Raw genomic sequence first — 20525 nt, 5'->3', positions numbered from 1 at the left:
TGAAGCGTTCTTTGTTATGAGTTTCCTGTGTCAGATTGTTGTTTTCTCTTCACAAATCAGACCACAATGGGGCTGAGTGGGTACAATTGGGCGAGGAAGAAGAGAAAGATATATAGAGATTGAGAAAAAGGAGAGATAGATATAGATATAGATATATATATACACACACACACACACACACACAGAGAAGGAGGAGGAGGTGGAGGAGGAGCCAACTGTGGCAGAGACGGGTTCTGCCATGGCAGCCCCATTGCCGATGGGTTTGTTACTGGAAGAGAGAGAGAGAGAGAGAGAGAGAGAGAGAGAGTTGCCTCCACTGCCAGCCACTCAGTCAAAAACCAGAGGAAAGGGGTTAACTAATGGGAGGAGGAAACTGCATCGTGGAAATTTTTTATTTTTTCCAACATGGAATTCAAATACAAGGGTACTCGCATTTTATCAAATGTCTGGAATACCGCCTGAATATACCCTAAACCGCAATGGTATCAAGCCCTTTGTCACTTTTATTTATTGGAAAGCTTTAATTCGTATAGCCAACCCCAGCTAGCAGAATTAATGCTTGATACTTTGTTCTTGTTATTAACTCAAGCAGGGAAGAAATTCCAGAGAGTAATTCAGTTCTTTTCTTTTTCATTGGCAAGCTAGAATTCATGTAACTAACACCTAGTGGAATTAAGACTTGATATGCGTCATTGTGTTGTGTTTAAGAATCATACATTCTTACAGTGTCTTCAAATGCACAAGTTAAAAGTATATTGACCATATTTACAAGATATGACAGAATAAGAATATATGGCCAACAATGTCCTAGAGACACCATCCAAGACACATGGATAAGAGTGTCTGTCTATGTATAGAGGGGGAAGAGGAGGGGGGGAGGGGGATACTGCTGAAAATTTTTACAAATGAAGCATGCTTGGAAAATTACAGTAGGAATCTTTCTGATAAATTATATGAAGAAAAGATTTAAGATTGGACAAAGAAAGTCTTATTAAAAGGATCAGAACATGCATAATATGTGCATATTCTGCCAAAGCAAGAGAATTTCTGACATTAGATATGTTGTGGAATATAAGTGTGTGTGTGTGTGTGTGTGGACATAGTACGTCATCCAATGCATTCAAGCATAGATCCTCCCAATATGGATGGTCCACTTACAATACTTGAAAGAAAGATACAATTCAGACTAGTTACATAATTTAACATGTTAGGCACTCCAGTATATGCAAGTATGTTAAGACATCAAACAATGATGGTTCTCTTCTTGATTAATAGAAATTTGCCTCACAATTAAAGCAACAAAATCCATCAAAAATCTACATCCTTAATTTAAATCTAGATTGGTGGAAACAAACCATATGTTTCTTTATGAGATTGTCTCTTTCATTCTCAGATATCTCAGCAATGCTCAAAATTGAACTTTGAAGTACAACACCACTCTTTTCCCATCCAGAATTCTTACTGCAATGCAGTGCCATGCAAACTGAAAAGATTGGCACAAAATAATTTTTAACCAGAAGTGCTGTGTGTTGATGGGCCACCTGAAAGCAAAACCATAGAGCTATAAAAACCAAACAAGGTGACAATAATTATAAAATACAAACACAACTAAGTAAAAAAGTGCTTGAAACCTCCACAAGGAACACTACTCCCTAGTTAAATAGAGATAAGGTTAAACAACAAACAGGTCAACCATGAGTAATGATATGTTTATGTTAACAGCATATTTCTATATTTCAGCAATCTAGCCCAAGGTTATATGTGTGAATAGTAAACATCTACCAGTAATATGAGTACAAGGGGAGTGAGCCCAAGAAGGATATATGAGACTCCCCATCTCTACCACGGGGTAAACGATTCGAATGCCTTCACCTGGCATGTGTCAGTGTGGTTGTGACCTGTCATGTCCCACAGACCAACCTCAGTCACAAGACGCAAGCTATTCTTTCTAGCTTTGTGAAAGCTGTGAGGAGTCCTAATCTCGAAGTGAAAGATTTACACTCTCTCATTTGTCAAGAACCTCCACCTTGGAAGTGTATTTCTCATCATTTTTAGTTCCTTAGGGTCATTACCAATCAATTCTTCTTCCTTAGTTTCTCAACTATAAATAGTTGACCCATACTCAACTATCCCATCCTCAGCCCTTCAGGCAACAGTTGACTGTCCTCGTTGTAACCTCTTATATTGAGTCTGAATAGACATATTATAACAATAGACCTTTGCTGGAACCTCTCCAACCACATGTTTTGATGTGCAGTGGATCATGGCAATTTCTGATTCATTTTTGAGTTCATGGAGTAGAGCTTCTCCTGAGTCACAGGAAGAAATGTATTCAGAAAATTATTCCTTTTAGCATCATGATGCATATTTGACTTGAGAGGATTTTGAGAACTTCAAGGATGTAGAATTTCAATTTGTTTCTAAGGGGAATCATTCTTATTTCCTTACAATTGTTCATACTGAAAGATCCCTCCCTCTTTCTTCGTTCTTTTTTGCATTTTCTTGATTAACTGTCCTTGTCGGTATCCTTTTGTACTTTGTTCTGTACAGAGCTCAGCATATGGCAGTTTCTTTCTCCATATGTATTGTTACCTCTACGAGAGAGAGAGAGAGAGAGAGAGATCTTGTGAGTTGCTCTGGTTAAAGCGCATGTTTGACTATCAACATCCACAATGAATAGAATTAATGTGTAATAACCAGGCAACTTAACATCTATTCTGATCCAGCTTTCTATATGCTCCAGACTGACGGAGAATGTTAAACTCTGTGTTTCTACACTTCTGCATCTATCCTTGAGCACAAGGATGAAGTGTAAACATGTAAACTAACATAAATGCAAGGGGAGATAACCTAATATACAGATTAAAGAAACTATAGTTATTTCTAACTAGTCCAAAAAGAAACAGTAACAAAAACAGAAACCCCATTAAACAGAGTACTAGTAGCAGCTTAATTTCAATTTCTACCATACTTACTAGATAAGGAACAAGAAGAAATTATCAAGGCCGGCCTTACCTTAGCAACCCAGTTTAGGTCGGACATGCCCCCATGCAAAACTAGAGCTGGAAGAAGCCAATGGCAATAGTACTGCACAAAATTTGTTGGTTCCATATTTGAAACAAAAACATCTCTCATCTGCAAAGAAAAACAAGATCATGCAAGATGATTGCCTGTCTACAGACTTTACACACTCCTGTATTATTCAGAATATCCCTAGATACATACAAACAGTTTCTTACCTCAATGAGTGAAGCTAGGCTTATGCCACAAGCAATCCAACAGAAAATAATCGGTCCCATGAGTTCCTCTAAGTACTGCAAGAAAACAAAGTCAGTCTAAGCCAAGGCAGTTTTGAGGAAATCAAGGCCAATGAAAATCACTACTTTAACAGGGACTATAATTGGCTGAATGCAAGCCAGGATGAAATGTTCATGGACCTTGCCAATTACAAAGAGATATTTCACATTTTAAATCACAAAGATCAAATCACTAAAATGAGATAAAATGATAAATAAGTGGAAGTGTCACCTTTAACCTAGTTGCGTATTGCAGCTTTACTGATAGATTATCAAGTGCTGCTACAACCAATTCCCTGGAGAAGAAAAAGAGCTATATTCTACAAACATCAAATGGTTACTAAAAAAAACAGCAGAACTTGGTGATATAAAGTACCTCTGACAAGGATCAATTGCAGAAATTGCACACATCATAAAAACAGCCTGGATTGACAACACGTATCAGCATAGGAAGCAAACATATAAACTTTTTGGGCATCCATTAGAAAATAACAAAAGAAATATATAATTGAAAAATCAAATAGGTTACACAACGAAGACCAGCCAAAAACAGCCATATCAACCTAATTAGTAAGTCGTGTCTAGAACAGCAAAATTCTATACAAACAATTGCTATACCATTGTATAATACAATCATCCAAATGTAGAAGAAATAAGAATCCAGTCATCCAAACGTCTTTGGACATGAGAATTAAATTAATCCTCTCCCTGAAAGACACATACCAGCACAAAACTGTAATATCTTGGTATTTTTGGTAAATTATAATAGTAATTCATTTTGTATTCGAAATGATTTATTTACGATTTATTGAATAATTGTGGTTTTGAGGAATTTAATGGAGGATATTAAAATTTATTGTATTTTTGAATGCAGAAGTGATTGGAAGTTTTGGGGTCTAAGTGTGATTTATGCATATATATAAATGAGAAAGCTTATAGATCGGTTGGCACACGCACGCAGGGGAAGGCTTGGGCAGCTGGAGGTGGCAGGTTCGATCCAAGGGGCATGCGTGCGCACAAGCAGGAAAATGTTGGAATTAATTCCAGCACAAGGAGGCCAAAATGACACCGTTTTGGAGCGCCATGACATGTACCACTTAAATAACGAAGTGTAACTCAGGAGATTAGGAGGGAAACAGAATAACTAAATGCGCACATGCCTGTTGCAAATGGAGCTAGCAATTAGGATACAAGTCGTACTTAGGTGGGAGAATTTCAACTGTTAAGGGAAGATCAGTATAAATAGAGACGGATCTCATCCAAGGGAGATATGAATGAATTGAATCTCGAATTTCCCTCTTAATTTCCTTCTCTTTCTCTCTCTTTCCTTCTTCTCTCTCCGATCAAGTCTCCTACATAACTCTCCAGAATTCCTTGCGGAATTTTCGAGATATCCCTGTCAGATCCGTTAGACCTAACAATCTGGTATCAGAGCCAGTCCAAGCAAATTCCGATTACTGTGAATTCAAAAGGATGGCGGAGGGTACGAGGATGAAGAACATGGAGATGCAGCTACAGCAATTTGGCTCCACAGTGTCGAATCTGTAGGCAAGAGTGGATCAGTTGGAGCTCGGATTCAATCGCAACCATGAGGTAATCATATCCATTGATCGCAAATTAGATAGAGCGATCAGTCAAATTCGTGAGGAAATGGGAGTGCAGATCAGGGAGCAATTGCAAGGGTTTATGGTGATGTTTTCTCGTCAACACTCAGTAAATCTATCCTTACCTCACAGAGGCTTATTTCGTCTCGAGCTTTATAAGTGGGTTGAGTGAAGAATTTGTGAAAGGAAGCTATGTTTTGTTTTTATTGTCTTTCACTCTGTTTATATTTTATCTGATTGTTAATCTTGGTAGTTAGCTTGCCTGCTCTTTCTCTCTATTATGTGCGCTTTGTGTTAGCGCACATTATTAAAGATTGTTGTGTATAGCTTCTGTGTATATAAGCAGCATCCATTCTGTTTTTCATTATTCTGTTAAGTTTGAGAATAATACAGCTCAAACAATGCTCATTATTCTACTTTTCCTCAAAATCTTACTTTCGAAATAAACCTTTAAGAATCTCAAACAATGCTCAATTATTTACACCTAGCAGAATCCAATTGCAGGTTCAGTTGTGCACATATCCAACAACTAGCTGCAAACCCTAGAATCCTATGAAAACACAAATTTCTAGGGTGAGAGCTTAAAATCGAAGCTTCTAGAGAAGAACTGCAAAAATGATAAAATAAGCTTCAAACCTAGAAAGAGCTGAAAATCGAAGTTAGGCCTCAGCTGTAGACAGGAGGAAGAAGAGGGAGAACCGGCAGGGAGATAGGCAGCGAGACCATGGCTGAGAAGGACGATTGGCGACGGCAGTGGTGACAACGAGAGAGAGAGAAAGCGACAAGACAATTGGTGGCAGAGTGGCTGAACTGATAGTGAGATAGGCATCAAGAACATGGATGAGAAGGACGATCGGCAACGACGGTGGCAATGAGAGAGAGAAATCGACGAGTCTACTAGAGACGAACTGAAACCACAACGAGAGGATATAAAAGGGAAAGGGGAAATAGAGGAAATCCAAACGCATCTGGGCAACCTAGGCTGCTAGGCGCTGCCTAGGCGACAATTGGGCCCAATTGATAGAGCTTGGCACCTACGGGTGCTGATTTGCACGTAATCACGACGACCAGGGGCCGCCTAATGCCTAAGCCACATTTTAGAACAGTGCTAATTACCCTTATTGTCAGCTAATTACCATATGACTATATACACATTCTATACATGTCTAAATACATGGAAGGAAATAAATCTCACACTATCATTTTATATTTATGCATACAAAAACAAAAGTATACAAGCATGTGGATGTGTATATATAACAATATATACACAAACATATATACATATAGACATACATGAATAGACATATACATATAATATAGATATAAGCTTATATATGTGCAGATATTTATACTTGCAAAGAGAACATACATACATATGCAAATTTATGTTTGCTAGCAAATATATTTCTATATATATATATATATATTTAAAAGAAATATGTGAAATAAACTATATTGAATTTGATGACAATACATTGTATTTATAGATAATTAACAAGATAAGACCTAACAAGAATCTAGATAAATCTAATATAAAATTAAACTTAGACTAATATGATATGATCTAGTTTGGAAATGATCTAATTTGATTCTTATATGAGGATTATTTCAGCATTCCCCCCTCAAACTCAAGAAGCTAAGAAATTAGCTAAATTGAGTTTGAATTCCAATTCGTGAAAGAAACTGCATTGATGAATTAGTAGCTGCACACTGTTTAGACTTCATGACAGATGGTGCCTCTGGCTGGAGAAAGCAGCAACAATACGGCTGATGAGAGGTGCAACTGGAAAGATATGCGGCTGATAAAAGGCACGATCACAAAGACACACAGTTGGAGAGAGGCACAGCTGGAAAGAACTCATTAATCCAGAGATTACCTGTAAAAGTAGACTAAGTTGCAGCTAGAACAAAGGTGTCAAACAAAGGAAAAAAGTGTTGTTCCGGGATTTTTGTATAGCAATAATGTGGCTGAATCAGATGATGCCATTTGCCCTTGACGAAACCCAGTGATTGGATTTTGCATTCACACGAAGGAGGGGACCTGATTCAAGAGATAGCAAAGACCAGGTGTTTCGATGTAGAAGACTAGACCAGATCAAATCGTCGGATGCGCATCTAGAGGTGTCAGAGCAGCCATTAACGATGGATATCTGGTGCCGGCAACAAGGACCCATTGGTTGTGAGGGGGAACTGTCCAGATTGAAGATGACTAGGCTGAGAGACCATGGAGATGAGCAATTGACAAGGCAAGAGCAGCTGAGTGGTGGCAATGCTACCGAAGAAGACAACCAGAGCTCAAGAATGGAGGCAGATCTGGGTGAAGAACCCAGCCTTGCTGAGGTGGGCAGAACCAGTTCTGGGCATCTTCTTCATCATCTTGATATGTGCAGTGGAGATGACATGATCGGCACTAATCAGTGATAGACAGGATGATGTAGCCACTAAAACTCATTGATGAAGGAAACCCAATAGAGAAGGAAAGAGTTGGAAGGACAAACACGGTGATAAGAGAAGAAGATGACTCTGCATGGTGGCAAGGCAACAGTGACAGACAGCTGCTTAGATCAACTGTTCAGTCGTAACCATAGTGGCCAAATCAAGTCAGGGCAGCAAGAGAAGCGATGGGTCAGCAGCAATGTGGCTAGAAAGAGTCTGGACAGCGGTGGGGGCCTTCTTTAATGACAGTGACGGGGTCCACAGCAGAGAGTCCTTCTAGTTTCATCGGCAAGTTCCAGTGACTGGAGAACCAATGTTGAATCGCCATTGGAGTTAGACGATGGAGACTTTTGAGCAGCGACGAACTTGAGAAGTGGGTCGGATAGGAACCCAATTAAAGTAATAGACACTAAATAGAAATTGGAAGCCGAGACGCAAGGGAGGAAATAAAACATGTTGAAACTAAGTTGGAACAAAACAAAGACAAACAGAAGAAACTGGGTTTGATCATAATCAATCTCGTGTTTGAGAAAACATAAGACTCTGAACACAAATCAACAAGGCTCTTATGCCATGTTAAAAGAAATATGGAAAATAAACAGTATTGAATTTGATGACAGTATTGTTGACAATACAAAGTATTTATAGATGATTAACAAGATAAACCCTAACCAGAATAAAGATAAATGTAATCTAAAATTAAACTTAAACTTATATGATATGATCTGATGTTTTTCTTATACAATGATTATCTTTAACATATATGTTTATGTACACGTGTATAAGTAATATATACACACATACATATATTGATTATGTACGCACATACTATATACATATATCTGCATATATATTATCAAAATATACATGTGTGTTACAATATTTAAAGTAAACTATGCCTCTCTCATGGATATACACGTAACTTGACTATACATACAAAATATTGAAGAATAGATAGGATATGGAATTATGTATGCAGATACACACAAAAATAAAATATAATAATATGGTAATCTACTTGTATACACAAACATCTACACGTATACATAAACCTATAGAGATTCACATCATATACATATATGCAAATGCATATGTGGATATATTATAACAACATATCAAGCTATGATCACACTAGTTGGGGTCGGGTACAAAGATTTTAGCCCTCAATCATTTCTATACATAGTCATATTTTCTATTAGGACATTATAACCCAACTCCTATCTAAGAGTGTCCCACCAGGTTTTCTCGATCCTCCTCTATCTCTTTTGCCAAGGACTTGTTTCATTCCATCCACTCTCCTAACAAAACCAAAGTATCTTATTTGCGTGATACACAACTTATTTTCAATAGCAACCACTTCAACCGTATTAAGAATGACCTTATTTCAAATTTTATTTTTTCTTATATGGTTGCAAATCCATCATAACATCTCAATTCCATTACGCTCATATTCTAGCCTTATAGCCATTTTACAAAATTTTCCTTCTAACTTTAATGGAATTTTACTATCACATAAAAAATATTGTACTTATAAAAATATATATACATAATTTCACTAGGAGGTCGAGTAATCCCCTCAACATTTCTTGTGTAGAAGGTATTCCATCTTACCACAGCCAGTTCCAAGTCTATATAAATGAAAAGGGTTGCATTAGGTAGTCAAGAGCCAAGGTAAAAATCAACAAATCTTTCAACGGGAATTTAAAACAAAGATTGGAGAGCAAAAATTCATATAGCCAAACCCATGTAGTGGAATTAAAGCTTGTGATGATGATTATGATGTAATGACGATTATCCTAGATACTTATAAATCTATATACACACATACAATTTATATACAAATATATATACATGTATGCATATATAACACTATATACATCTATAGATTGACATTTATACATATATATTAGGCATACAAAAAACATCACAACAATGCCTTTATCTTACTAGATACAATCAGTTACATGGATTCTATCTCACCAATCATCTCTGTCCAAGACAATATCTTTTATAAGGCCATGAGATCCCATGTCATGGTTAAAAAAGTTTTTTTTATCAAGTTTTATTTAGCCTCCCTTTTGCTATAAACTTCTGTCATTAGGAAGAAACAGTAAAAATTATGGCATCAATCAGTTTTCATCTCACATGTTCATAAGCCCTGCAGCTTTGGTAGATGGTCAACTTCATCAAACAATAAAAACTAAGGCAGAAACACAGAGCTAACTTCAAAGAGTATTTTAAGATAAAGAATCCAGAATACCTCCAGTTCTATTTTCTCACTGAAGAATGCAAGATGCATAAGAGTGACAATAATGGTTTCCATTGCAGGACGAGGCTGGGGACCAGAAGATAAGACCTCTTTGCCAGTTACAACCTTTTCTCTTGAGAAAACCACCAACTTTGCACCAAAATTTGAACTGAAATTGCACAGGCAGGGGAAAAATGCATCAACACTTTAAGCAACAAATTTATGGAATTCAAAAACAGAATGCAATTTATGAGAATATGCAGTACCATGAGCAAATAATAGAGCACACAACACTCAAGAAGGTTTAAACATGAAAAAAAAACCCATATTTCAGCACTTTCACCCTTTACTTATTGCAAACTCCTTGGATAACAGATGATTATAAAATAATACAAGACAAAATTGAAAAGTAGGCCCTTATGTTAACCCAGTTTTCATAATTTTAAAATCAATTATATATTGGAAGGCATACAGAAAAATAAGGTGTCGAATTGTTCACCACGATCTCATCTAAAAGCTTTTTAAAGGATCTAAGAAAACTCAAGCACAAAGGCCTTCTAGAGCTTAAGCGCAAAGTGAAAGCACAAGCACACCACTCAAATCAACACAAAGTGCAAATGTTAGAAGAAAAAAAATAACAAAAACATATAATATCTGCAACCAAATAACCAGATAATACTGTCGAGACAATTCTTCCTAAAAGAGTACAAAAGAGGGTCTTTTAATTCATTTTCAATTAGTAGGCTAAATAATCGTCCAACACAAATGATAATACCAACTGACAAAATACGCATTCCTTTTACCCACCATATATCTTGGAAGAGTTCATAATGGCCATCCCATGTCTGGAAAAGAATGCCAATCCGTCTTGCCAAGCAGAACCTGACTCGGTAATCAGGATCTCGGAGCATCACAAGCAGCTTTTCAATCATGGCCTTTTGGGGTACATTAGACGCACCAAGCAAGACAATGACAGAAAAAATGAGAGCAGTAATCAATTATAACCGGTAAAAATGGAAGGCAAATGCCAACTTCCCCCTTACTTTCTAAATCTGGAAATCATTAACTAAGTCACAAAATGACAAAAGGAGGAGCAGAGTGAATTAAGCATGCAAGAGAAACTAGAAAACACTGATAAATTCCACAATCAAAACATCATGTTTAAGACAAGGAATCAATATTATGATAATCACCTGACCGAGCTGTGGTCTTAGTAAGATGAAATTGCATATGCAATCAATCAGCTTCGAGCGACCAGACCAATCAAAGAGATCAGTTTCTGCAACTTTATTTAATAGATCTCCAAGAAAAATTAGGCTCTGGTAACCAATGTCAACCAAATCAATGCATAAGATGATCATTCTTTATATATCCTCAAAACAAGATAAAGTACTGTGACCACTATTCAACATCACACCATTGTGACTAAACAAATAAAAGTGGTTGTAAAACTATTCTATCACGCAACAAAAAGGTTTGGAGCAGAAACACATCAATGCAGTATGCAAAAGTAGCAAATAATACATAAGCACACACTTAAATAAAGCTTATGCTAATTGGTGGCTAACACGGAGTAGGACCTTTTACTTTTGGGAGACACTGAGTCAAATCTCTCCATTTGTTCTTTTTACCATCACCTCCAAGTAAGTGCTGTTAAATTCTTTCCATATACAAGAAGGGCTGTAAGATATTCCAGGTGTGCACCCAGCTACCATAATGTTAATGCCTAATTTGGAGCATTTAATTATGTATTTTTGTGAATATTTGTGTTGATGGAAAATAAGGGTACAAGAACAGATGGAAAGTTAAAAAAAAGTTGCCCAGAGCATTGATAGTCAACCAAGTAGTTGACTAAGAGACCGATTATAGGCCTAGACAAGGTATAGTTGACTAAAGATCAACTTTGGAAGTTGAACTGACACTGGATTCTCTTTTTCAGAGAAGATTGTTGTTGACCTGAATCTAATATTAACAAGTCTTGGGAAGCTTGATATACATTGTTGAGCCCCTTTCCTAACATTTTAAGCTTTTGAGATAAGTGATAACTGAATATCAGATTAAATTTTGTTATGTGCTTCTTCCCATGTTTTTCTTATTTTAGTTTTTTCTTTTTTTTTTCATCTTTTGGCCCAGAGGGTGATCGTTGTTGTGTTCTTGCCCCTGGTTTTTGGTTGGTCCGGGGTATGCCTTGGCCTTGATTTGTACAGGATTCAGCGTTGGTTTTGTTCTATAAATCTCACTTACAGAAAAAAAAAAAAAAAAAAATTGTTATGTGCATTTCTCACAATTCATGTTTGTGTGCACTCTCATTCTGTCTCTCTTAGTGCACCTGTTTCCACATGTGTCTCTTGGGAAGCTTAATATATATCAGTGGGCCCCCTCCCATTCATTTTAAGTTTTCGGGACAAGGGGTAAATTAACAAGAAGCATTAGTGGTGACCAAGAAAAATTGATTGTGCATATCAGTCACCACAATGGCTATCACGATTAAAGTAAGTTAAACACATGCAAGTTAGCCAAGTGGATAAGTTCTTTCACATGCTCAAAGTCTGCTATAGAAAGAACATGACTAGATATTTGTTCAACTTCATTCTCAGGTGTGGTATTGGATTTTATTCTTATTTTCTTGTGGGAGGATTGGTGGCAGGTGGGTAATGCTCTTCAGGAAGTACAATAGGACCAACTAGTCATCAGACTAGACTACAAAAGATAGGAGAAAGGAAAGGAGGAATTCATGCAATCTAAAGCATGCAAGAGAGTCTTTACCTAGGCTACAGGGAGAGGAGTGTTTTTCGAATAAGGAAGCTCACCAGTTATAGGGCACCAGTCCTTGAACAAGGACAGGCAGTTTCTTCTCCTTTGCAGTAAAAATGTCAAAAGAAAACTTCCCATTATGAGGGAGTGCCAAGGAAGCCATCATCCTCAATGCAGTCACGTGGTGAACACCCGTAGGTGAGGTACAAACCCCTTGAAAGAAAAGTCTTGTCCCTTTTCTTTTATGGTGATTGGTGAGCCTCTCTCTTCTTCTCACTGGTCAAGGCCCTCAAGCAGGAGGTGATAAGTGTGCTGACAACGCCTTCTAGCCCCAGTTGAGAAAGTTCCGAAAGGACCTCATGAATAAGGTTCTTACGCCTCAGAACAGTTTATGTTCCATGAAGGATGTTTGCATAAAGAATTTATCAGGAATTATGTCCAATAGAAGATTTTTTTTCTCTTTTAAGCAATAGCAGGGCCTTAAGCCAAGTTAAAGGGAATGTCTATCTGTTGAAGAATTCAAATTATCTGGAATATCGAGAATAAAAAGATGAGGATTCAAAGTCTAAATGCTAATCATTTATCTTATGTCTGCGACTAGGGGTAAGGTTGGTTGGAGATTAGAATCAAGAGATAAGACCTGTTGTAACTGATATACTTTATCTTCTAATGTTTTTTAAATTCTTTCCTACCTTTAAGGGGATGCTGTAGGATATTTCTTGTATAAATACCCCATTCGTGAGATCAATAAAATTAAGCTTCCCTTCAACAAGTAAGCCTCCCTTAATCGAGTAAACTGCTTCTAAGTTACTTGAATAAAGGGTTCTATTTAGTTTATTTCTCTATTTTTTCACTATCCCCAAGAAAGCCAGCTCAATTGGAAGGAGACTCATTTGGTAGAAGAGACAAACTGAGGTTCACTAAGTCATGCAATAGACCCAGGAATGCTTGAATCATCTATAAACTCCAAGAGAGAGGCATAGTTTGTAAAATACAAGCACTTCCAGAATCTCATGCTGACATTGTAAAACATGTCTCACCTCACAAGGTTCACAAGCCAACCATTAGCAAACCAGTAAGAGATTACCCTCACTTCTTTGCCTCCAAGGGTTTGGTTAATACTTTTTTTTTTTTTCTTACTTCCTAAATTCCTCCAACATATATTTCACACCACTCTTAAGTATTTTTTACACAAAGCATTCTGAGGAGATCTTAAGCAAAAATAGTTCAATACAGATCGAACTTTCAAAACACAACCTTGAAGAAAAGGCAACCACACCCAATCCCTTTTGCAATAAAGTGATTGCAAACCATGATATCATGGTGAACTTGTGGTTCAAACTATGATTTTACTTTTTAAGGTGTAGCAATGACTTTAAGTGATTTTGTACTTACTACAGCAACATATCAAGCCTTAACCCAAGAAAGTGGGATAGGCTACATGCATTCTAAGTATCTAATCATATCATATCTATATGTGGTCATATCATCTATACGACCATTATAATGCATAGCATACCCAAAAGTTTTTTACAACGTTTATTTTGGTCTTCCTCTACCTCCTTTGCTGAAAACTCCATTGATTCCATTTACTCTTTACAAAAGCATTTATCAATCTTCTTCTCACATTGACAAAACAATTTTAACTCTATGTCATGCATCTTATCATCAATAAGAGCCACTCCAACCTCATGATGGATAACCTCATTTTTGTTCTATCCTTTCCTGTATGGCTACACATATACTATAGCATCCTCATCTCTATCAGGTTCATATTTTGCACGTGTCAATGCTTTATTGCCAAACATTCCGTGACATATAACAAAGCGATCTTATAATCTTCCAATAAACTTTTCCTTCCAGCTCTAATGGGAGTTTAGTAAGTTGCGGTGCCTACTCAAGCAACAATTTTTCAAAGTGCATTACCATATTCGATTTTTAACAAGCAAGCCACTCAGTTTCAAACCACAAGTTCATACTGAAATCTTTGTTAAAGCCACAATTCTATCATAGGCTAAGGCACTGGGTTTCATAAGATCAGTCCTGTGCACAATGCTTTTGGTTAAAAACACTCCAGAACAAAAAATTTGAATAAAAAAACGATACCTGCTCAGACATTGTTTCCTTTAAAGATGGAGTAACATTTTTGTCCTTCCCGAAAGTGTCAACGGAATTTAACATCTCTAACAAATTGTGAATAGCAGATAGGATACTAGAACACGGTAGTTTAAGGCTTGCCCTTAAATCAATAATCTTGCTCATCGATGTAACCTGCAAAAAAATTATTTCCACAGCATGAATAATCAATCAAACAAGGTGACAAATATCCTTAAAGGGATCCAAATGTCACCAAGTAACAAATAGCTTGAAGCAATTTTCATGTTTTAGCAGATCATCGGCAGACACAGTTGCATATTCACATCTTAAGTTTCTAAAATCTAAATCCTGTGTCCCAGCTTATCATAGTACCAGGTCAGTAAACTCTCTGGAAGAGGACCAATAAGGATGTTGGCACAGATTTAACAAAATGTTTTCCAAGACCTGAAAGAGAATAAAAGCATCAAAAAATATCTTTATATCAGACAAAAGTATGCATGGCAACCCTAAATAACAATCCTGAAAAATGCAAAAAAAATAAAACAAATTAACCTAGTGCATAACTTACACTTCCATCATTTTCTTTGTCCATAAGGTCAAACAATATCTCCCATGTAACAACTGGTAAAACAGGGAAGAAACGCACAATTAGTGATATCATGTCAAACTTCCAAGTCCCAGCCACCGAAATGCCATCACAAGGTTTACGGCTGACTGTTCTAACATCAGCATCTTTAGAATCCTCATCCAAATCCAACTCCATGTCTGTAATCATACTTAAACTGCCACTCGATGAAGATTTTGAAAAAGTGGTGCTCAGAGCAGAAGAGCCAGGCAGGTTCATGTCCGACTGAAAATTCATTCCACTTCCAGAACATTCTTCGTATAATTTGGCCAAAGTTTTCAAGAGCGTCTCAATAGACTGACTTATTTCTCTATGGAGTATAATGTCGATAACATTTTCATCTCTCCATTTGTTCAACAGAGGAGATGAAAGAAAACATTTGAATGAAGAAATTGTGGCTGTTGTGCAGTCAAAAATAGAATTTGACCTCAAACCGCTATTTCTCACATCATTATAACTTTTCTCAATGCCACAAACAGCACAATCCAGCAGTTTTGATAAGCTCTGCCCTATTTTAGTAAGGAAAGGTGAAACTTCTTCTCTTACCCTGGCAGTGGGCAGAATTTTAGGATATATAGAAACTCAACAAAAAAGTGGCAGGGACAGAAGATCACAAAACATGTGCATGCTGAAATCATGTTAACTTCAAACTAAAGGCTAAAATGATGAGAAAAGGCAATGTCAATCTGCTCAGTCTTGTATAGCCAGTTTACATTGAAGGCAATGACAAGAAATACCACATTGAATGTCTAATAGCATCTCCACCCTAAGTTAAACATTATACACTATTAACATATAAGTAAAATGCAACAAACTACAACAGAGAGTATAGAGTATATATAATATAAAGAATAATAGATTGCCCACTGAAAAACCTACTAATTCCACATACTATCTAATACAGGTTATACAACACAGCAAACCAGACAAGGAATTGCACCATAATATAAATGAAACCCTACCAAGCTATCATAGATGAGTAATGGGAGGCATTTCTAGGATTAACCCGTGAGCATCAATAAATTTAGGGTTTAGGGTTATGACTAACCTTGTTATATAAGAACAAAACATGAAATTAGATAAGAGAGCACAGGTGTAGAAAATTTCAGATAGAAGCATCTTGTCAAATTCTTTATCTCCTAGAGCTTCAACAATACAGGTCTCCATCTCACGAAGCAGTGAATCTCTTAACTGATGGGGAAGACGTACACTCTGACGGTACTGGGACTGGGAAACCTGATAAATTAACAATAAAAATCAAAATTGGGTAAAAGCAAAAGCCAAACAAAATCAGAGAAGAAAATAATTAAAAATGTACCACCTCAGGACCAGATCCATGATCAATTTTTGCCAGGACATCTACAGAGCATTCAAAAAATTTTTGCAGATTTCCATTCTCACAATCCTCCCTCTAACCACAACGGATTCAGTTCATCAGCCAAAACAATCTTTCCAAAGATATTCAATAATAAGCAGAGAAAATTTTTCAAAAGCTACCTTAACCCATTCCTCCATTGATTCAAGGACATCCATAGATGAATTATATTGGGAAAATCCTTTGCCATCGTCAAGTGGTAAAGGAACACACCCATCACAAAGAGCATACACAGCTGCTGGCAGTAACAAAACAATGTGCTCATTCAACATCAAGCGATCCTGCATAAGCAAGAACCACTTAAAAGAAAAACAATTGCAGAACCTCATAGAACAGAATAATATGAAATTCTATGAATATAATATTATTAAACTAGAAAGAAACATCAAAGAAAATGAAATATAATATACCCTTACATTAGGAACAACCTGCATGGTAATGGCTTAAAACTTATCGAATAAAAGTCTATGATCACTGATGAAAATTTGAACCAAATCATGCATGTACAAGGGACAGACTCCAAAGGGAACAAAGGGGCTTTAGTTTAGTTGGCTCACCCTATCTCACGGGTACGTAATAGTCTTTTCCCTTTACAACTACCCCAATGATATGATACTGAAAAGATAGAAAACAGGTAAAATACCATATTCTCAAAGTCTCTCTTCAATCAGTAAATCACACAACACAGCCAGTGAATGTAACCTTATATCTCCTAGGCCTAGTTTTAAGCAAACCACAAACACATGAAAGAATCAATTGCCGGGGTTCTCTTTTTTCTTCATAAGTGAGAGTGTATCCCAATATACAGGGTCCTTATTGCCACGTTGTTTACCGTAGTTTCCTTGCATGGTGTATTTTCACAATCTACTTATCAGGAAAAAAATGTAACTATATAAAAAGGCTAAGAAATATTTAATCAGATAAAGTACAGACATCTGACAAAAAGCTCATGAAAATTCTAGAAAGACAACTGCTTCTGTTGAAAGATAAACAAGCAAACCTGCCAGTTAACTAAAGCCAGAACTGCCCTCAAGAGATTCTGTCTGAGATGTAAACTGTCACGAAGGTCACCCTGCAGACAGAGAAAGATGCACATAATGCACATGAGTTCCATCGTACATATACTTAAAATTTAAAAAGGCCATTTTGAATATATGTTACTTATCTAGTTACAACTCTGTAGGAATGGTCCCAGAAAAGAGATCAGAAAAATCCAGCCACCAAACTTATGACAGGGTAAACAAGACATGATGAGGCAAGTTGAAGGATGATTTAGTAGAATATTCATGCAAACACATAATAATGTAAAATACACTTCATAAGAGATTGATTCTCTATATAATAACAACATCAATGAGAAAACCACCATCTTCACCACTCAGAAGAGTAACATGAATACTCATGCTCTGCACAAAATCCCAAATGGAACTATCATCAGCGCTCACAAAATCTGGCATTGGTAAAACATGTTTCACAGCCCACACAAGCCAACATCAGCACCCCACGTACATCCATAAATGCTGGGTACCAAATTTATAGCTGCTAGGATAGCTAGGATTAGTCTAAGAGGATTTCTTAAGAACCAGTGCATCTTCTCACCCACCCCATCCCTCCTGCCACTGTTTTTCTATCTCCTTTCCTATGTTCAGGTTCATAATCACCAACCCCTGCCTTCATCCCTTCTCTGGCCATGGCCAAATCCAACCCATAAATCCAGTCCATTAAGATACAGGCCTAATCCAGGTCCAACATAGACCACTCTGACAGATCCAATTCATAATTGCGTCATATCTAGATCAACCTGAATAGATTAGATATCAAACTGGATACATAATATAAACAATATACTATAAAAATACCTTTGTAACCAAATGCACCTTGCAAAAAACTAAAACAAGGTCTCATGCTCCTAAATTTCAATATTGAGTTTCAAATATTTTACAAGATTTTATTTTTGTTTATTAGCAGTAATTTAAAATTTTGAATCCATTATCACCCCCAATAGAAAGTTGGAACGCTGTTCTTACATATTTGACACCATTCATTTCTTTTTGACAAAACAGCAGCCCTGCTTTTTTAGCAGTTTTTTCTTTTTGAAGTCAATATTTTATGGATTTTTTAATAAAATTCACAAAAATAATGTGCTATTGACATTATTGCTATATACTGTCAAATGTATATAAATAATAGTTTTACATTTCTGTGTATGATATAGACGTAGAAAAAATATTTTCATATATTACTTTTAAAGATTTTTGTGCTTAAAAAATATTTTACAAAAAGAATCTTCTATGTAAAAAATCATCATATTTAATTAAAAAATATTTTATGCTTAGAAAGCCAAACACTAGATAACTTGACAATGTTTGTGTGTGTAGAATTGTGACTCTTCTCTACCATTATGTTTTAGTTTCAATCCCAAAACTAAAAATTAAATAACAAAGTTTTGTATAATACTTCTCTAGGGAATCTATCATAGGCCTTTTCTAGATCTATAAATACCATATGCAATCCTGTTCATTAGGCGCCTCAGTAGGTATATAGCTTCCATTGTTGACCTAGCAGGCATGAAACCAAACTAATTTTCCAAGACATCAGTTTCTTTTCTAAGCCCCTACTCTATTATTCTCTCCTAGAGTTTCATGGTATGGCTCATTAACTTAATTCCTCTGTAATTTTCACAGTTTTGAACATCTCTTTTGTTCTTGTATATATAGGAACCAAAGTACTCTTCCTCCACTCATCTGGCATTTTTTTTTATTTAATGATCGTGTTAAATAATTTCGTTAGCCAAGAGATGCCCTCTTCTCCCAAGCATTTCCATGCTTCTATTGATATATTATTTGGTCCCACCGCCTTATGATTTTTCATCTTTTTTAATACTTGTCTTATTTTTTTTGAACTTATGCGTCGATAAAATGTATAACTCACGTTTCCTTCGGAGTTACTTAGATGTCACAACCTAACTCTTGTGTTCCCACCATCATTAAATAATGTTGTGAAATACTCCTTCCATCTCTCCTTAATCGCTCCCTCATTCACTAACACATTTTGGTTTTCATCTTTTATACATTTCACTTGGTTTAGATCCCTTGTTTTTCTTTCTCTCGGTTTAGCTAATTTATATATATCTCTTTCTCCATCTTTTGTATCAAGTCGTTTATATAGATTCTCATATGCTTTTGACCTTGCTTCACTAATAGCTCTTTTTGCTGCCTTTTTCGCTTCTTTATAATTTTTTAGGTTTTCTTCATTATTGCACTGATATATAGCCTTATAGCAAGTTTTCTTATTTGTAATTTCCAATTGTACCTCTTCATTCCACCGCCAAGACTCCTTAAGGTTTGGGACTCTACCATTTGTCTCCCCCATTTTCACCTTACAATCCCTACAACATAACTGATCCTCTTGTCTCATGAGGAAGCAATCTATTTGAGTGCTTGATGTGACATTTTTATATGTGATTAAATGTTTGTCCCATTTTTTGAACCTAGTATTGATTATGATGAGCCCATATGCCATAGCAAAATCTAGAATAGACTTACCCTCATTATTAATTTTCCCAAATCCATACCCTCCATTTACCTCTCTATAGTCGTTTATGTCTCTACCCACGTGACCATTTAAGTCACCTCCTATAATCACTTTCTCTACTTTTGGTATCATTTGTATGAGTCCCTCTAGGTCCTCCCAGAATTTTGATTTTATCTCCTCACATAACCTCGCTTGTGGTGCATATGTACTAAAGTTATTCATAGTCATTCTTCCTAGACCAACCTTCACCATAATAATCTTATCCACTATTCTCTTTACATCCACTACCTCATCTACTAAGCTTTTATCCATAATAATCCCCACTCCATTTTTCGCTCGATCATTTCCTGTGTACCATATTTTATATCCAGATTTTGATAAAGTTTTTGCTTTTTTCTCTACCCATCTCATCTTTTGAAGGCACATAATATTAATCTTTTTTTTAATCATCACATCTACCACTTCCATAGCTTTGCATCTTAATCTTGCTATGTTCCATGACCCAATCCTTAAAATATTTTACCAAAAATCATTTTATGTCAAAAGAAATGGA

The 20525-nt window shown here is 36.3% G+C and overlaps 1 protein-coding gene across 6 annotated transcripts in view; it reads right to left on the bottom strand.

The window, feature by feature from the left end:
- The window catches only part of LOC127794269 (serine/threonine-protein kinase ATM), a 156270-nt gene that overhangs the window by 97263 nt on the left and 38482 nt on the right, over nt 1-20525 (bottom strand). For 4 of the 6 annotated variants that reach the window (XM_052325239.1, XM_052325241.1, XM_052325242.1 and 1 more), the window contains exons 17-31: nt 17439-17510; nt 16561-16719; nt 16382-16474; nt 16112-16299; nt 15007-15610; nt 14811-14882; nt 14448-14612; nt 10781-10906; nt 10395-10522; nt 9600-9756; nt 3673-3719; nt 3529-3592; nt 3240-3314; nt 3016-3135; nt 1356-1541 (exon numbers count right to left, since the gene is read on the bottom strand). In XM_052325239.1, coding sequence (XP_052181199.1) covers nt 1356-1541; nt 3016-3135; nt 3240-3314; nt 3529-3592; nt 3673-3719; nt 9600-9756; nt 10395-10522; nt 10781-10906; nt 14448-14612; nt 14811-14882; nt 15007-15610; nt 16112-16299; nt 16382-16474; nt 16561-16719; nt 17439-17510 — 2256 coding nt within the window. The remainder of the gene's footprint in view (nt 1-1355; nt 1542-3015; nt 3136-3239; nt 3315-3528; nt 3593-3672; nt 3720-9599; nt 9757-10394; nt 10523-10780; nt 10907-14447; nt 14613-14810; nt 14883-15006; nt 15611-16111; nt 16300-16381; nt 16475-16560; nt 16720-17438; nt 17511-20525) is intronic. The other 2 variants (XM_052325240.1, XM_052325244.1) reach the window with 1 other exon arrangement.

This window comes from Diospyros lotus, chromosome 2 (assembly GCF_014633365.1).
Source record: "Diospyros lotus cultivar Yz01 chromosome 2, ASM1463336v1, whole genome shotgun sequence".
NCBI lineage: Eukaryota > Viridiplantae > Streptophyta > Magnoliopsida > Ericales > Ebenaceae > Diospyros > Diospyros lotus.
This window is presented reverse-complemented; position numbering and strand designations above follow the sequence as displayed.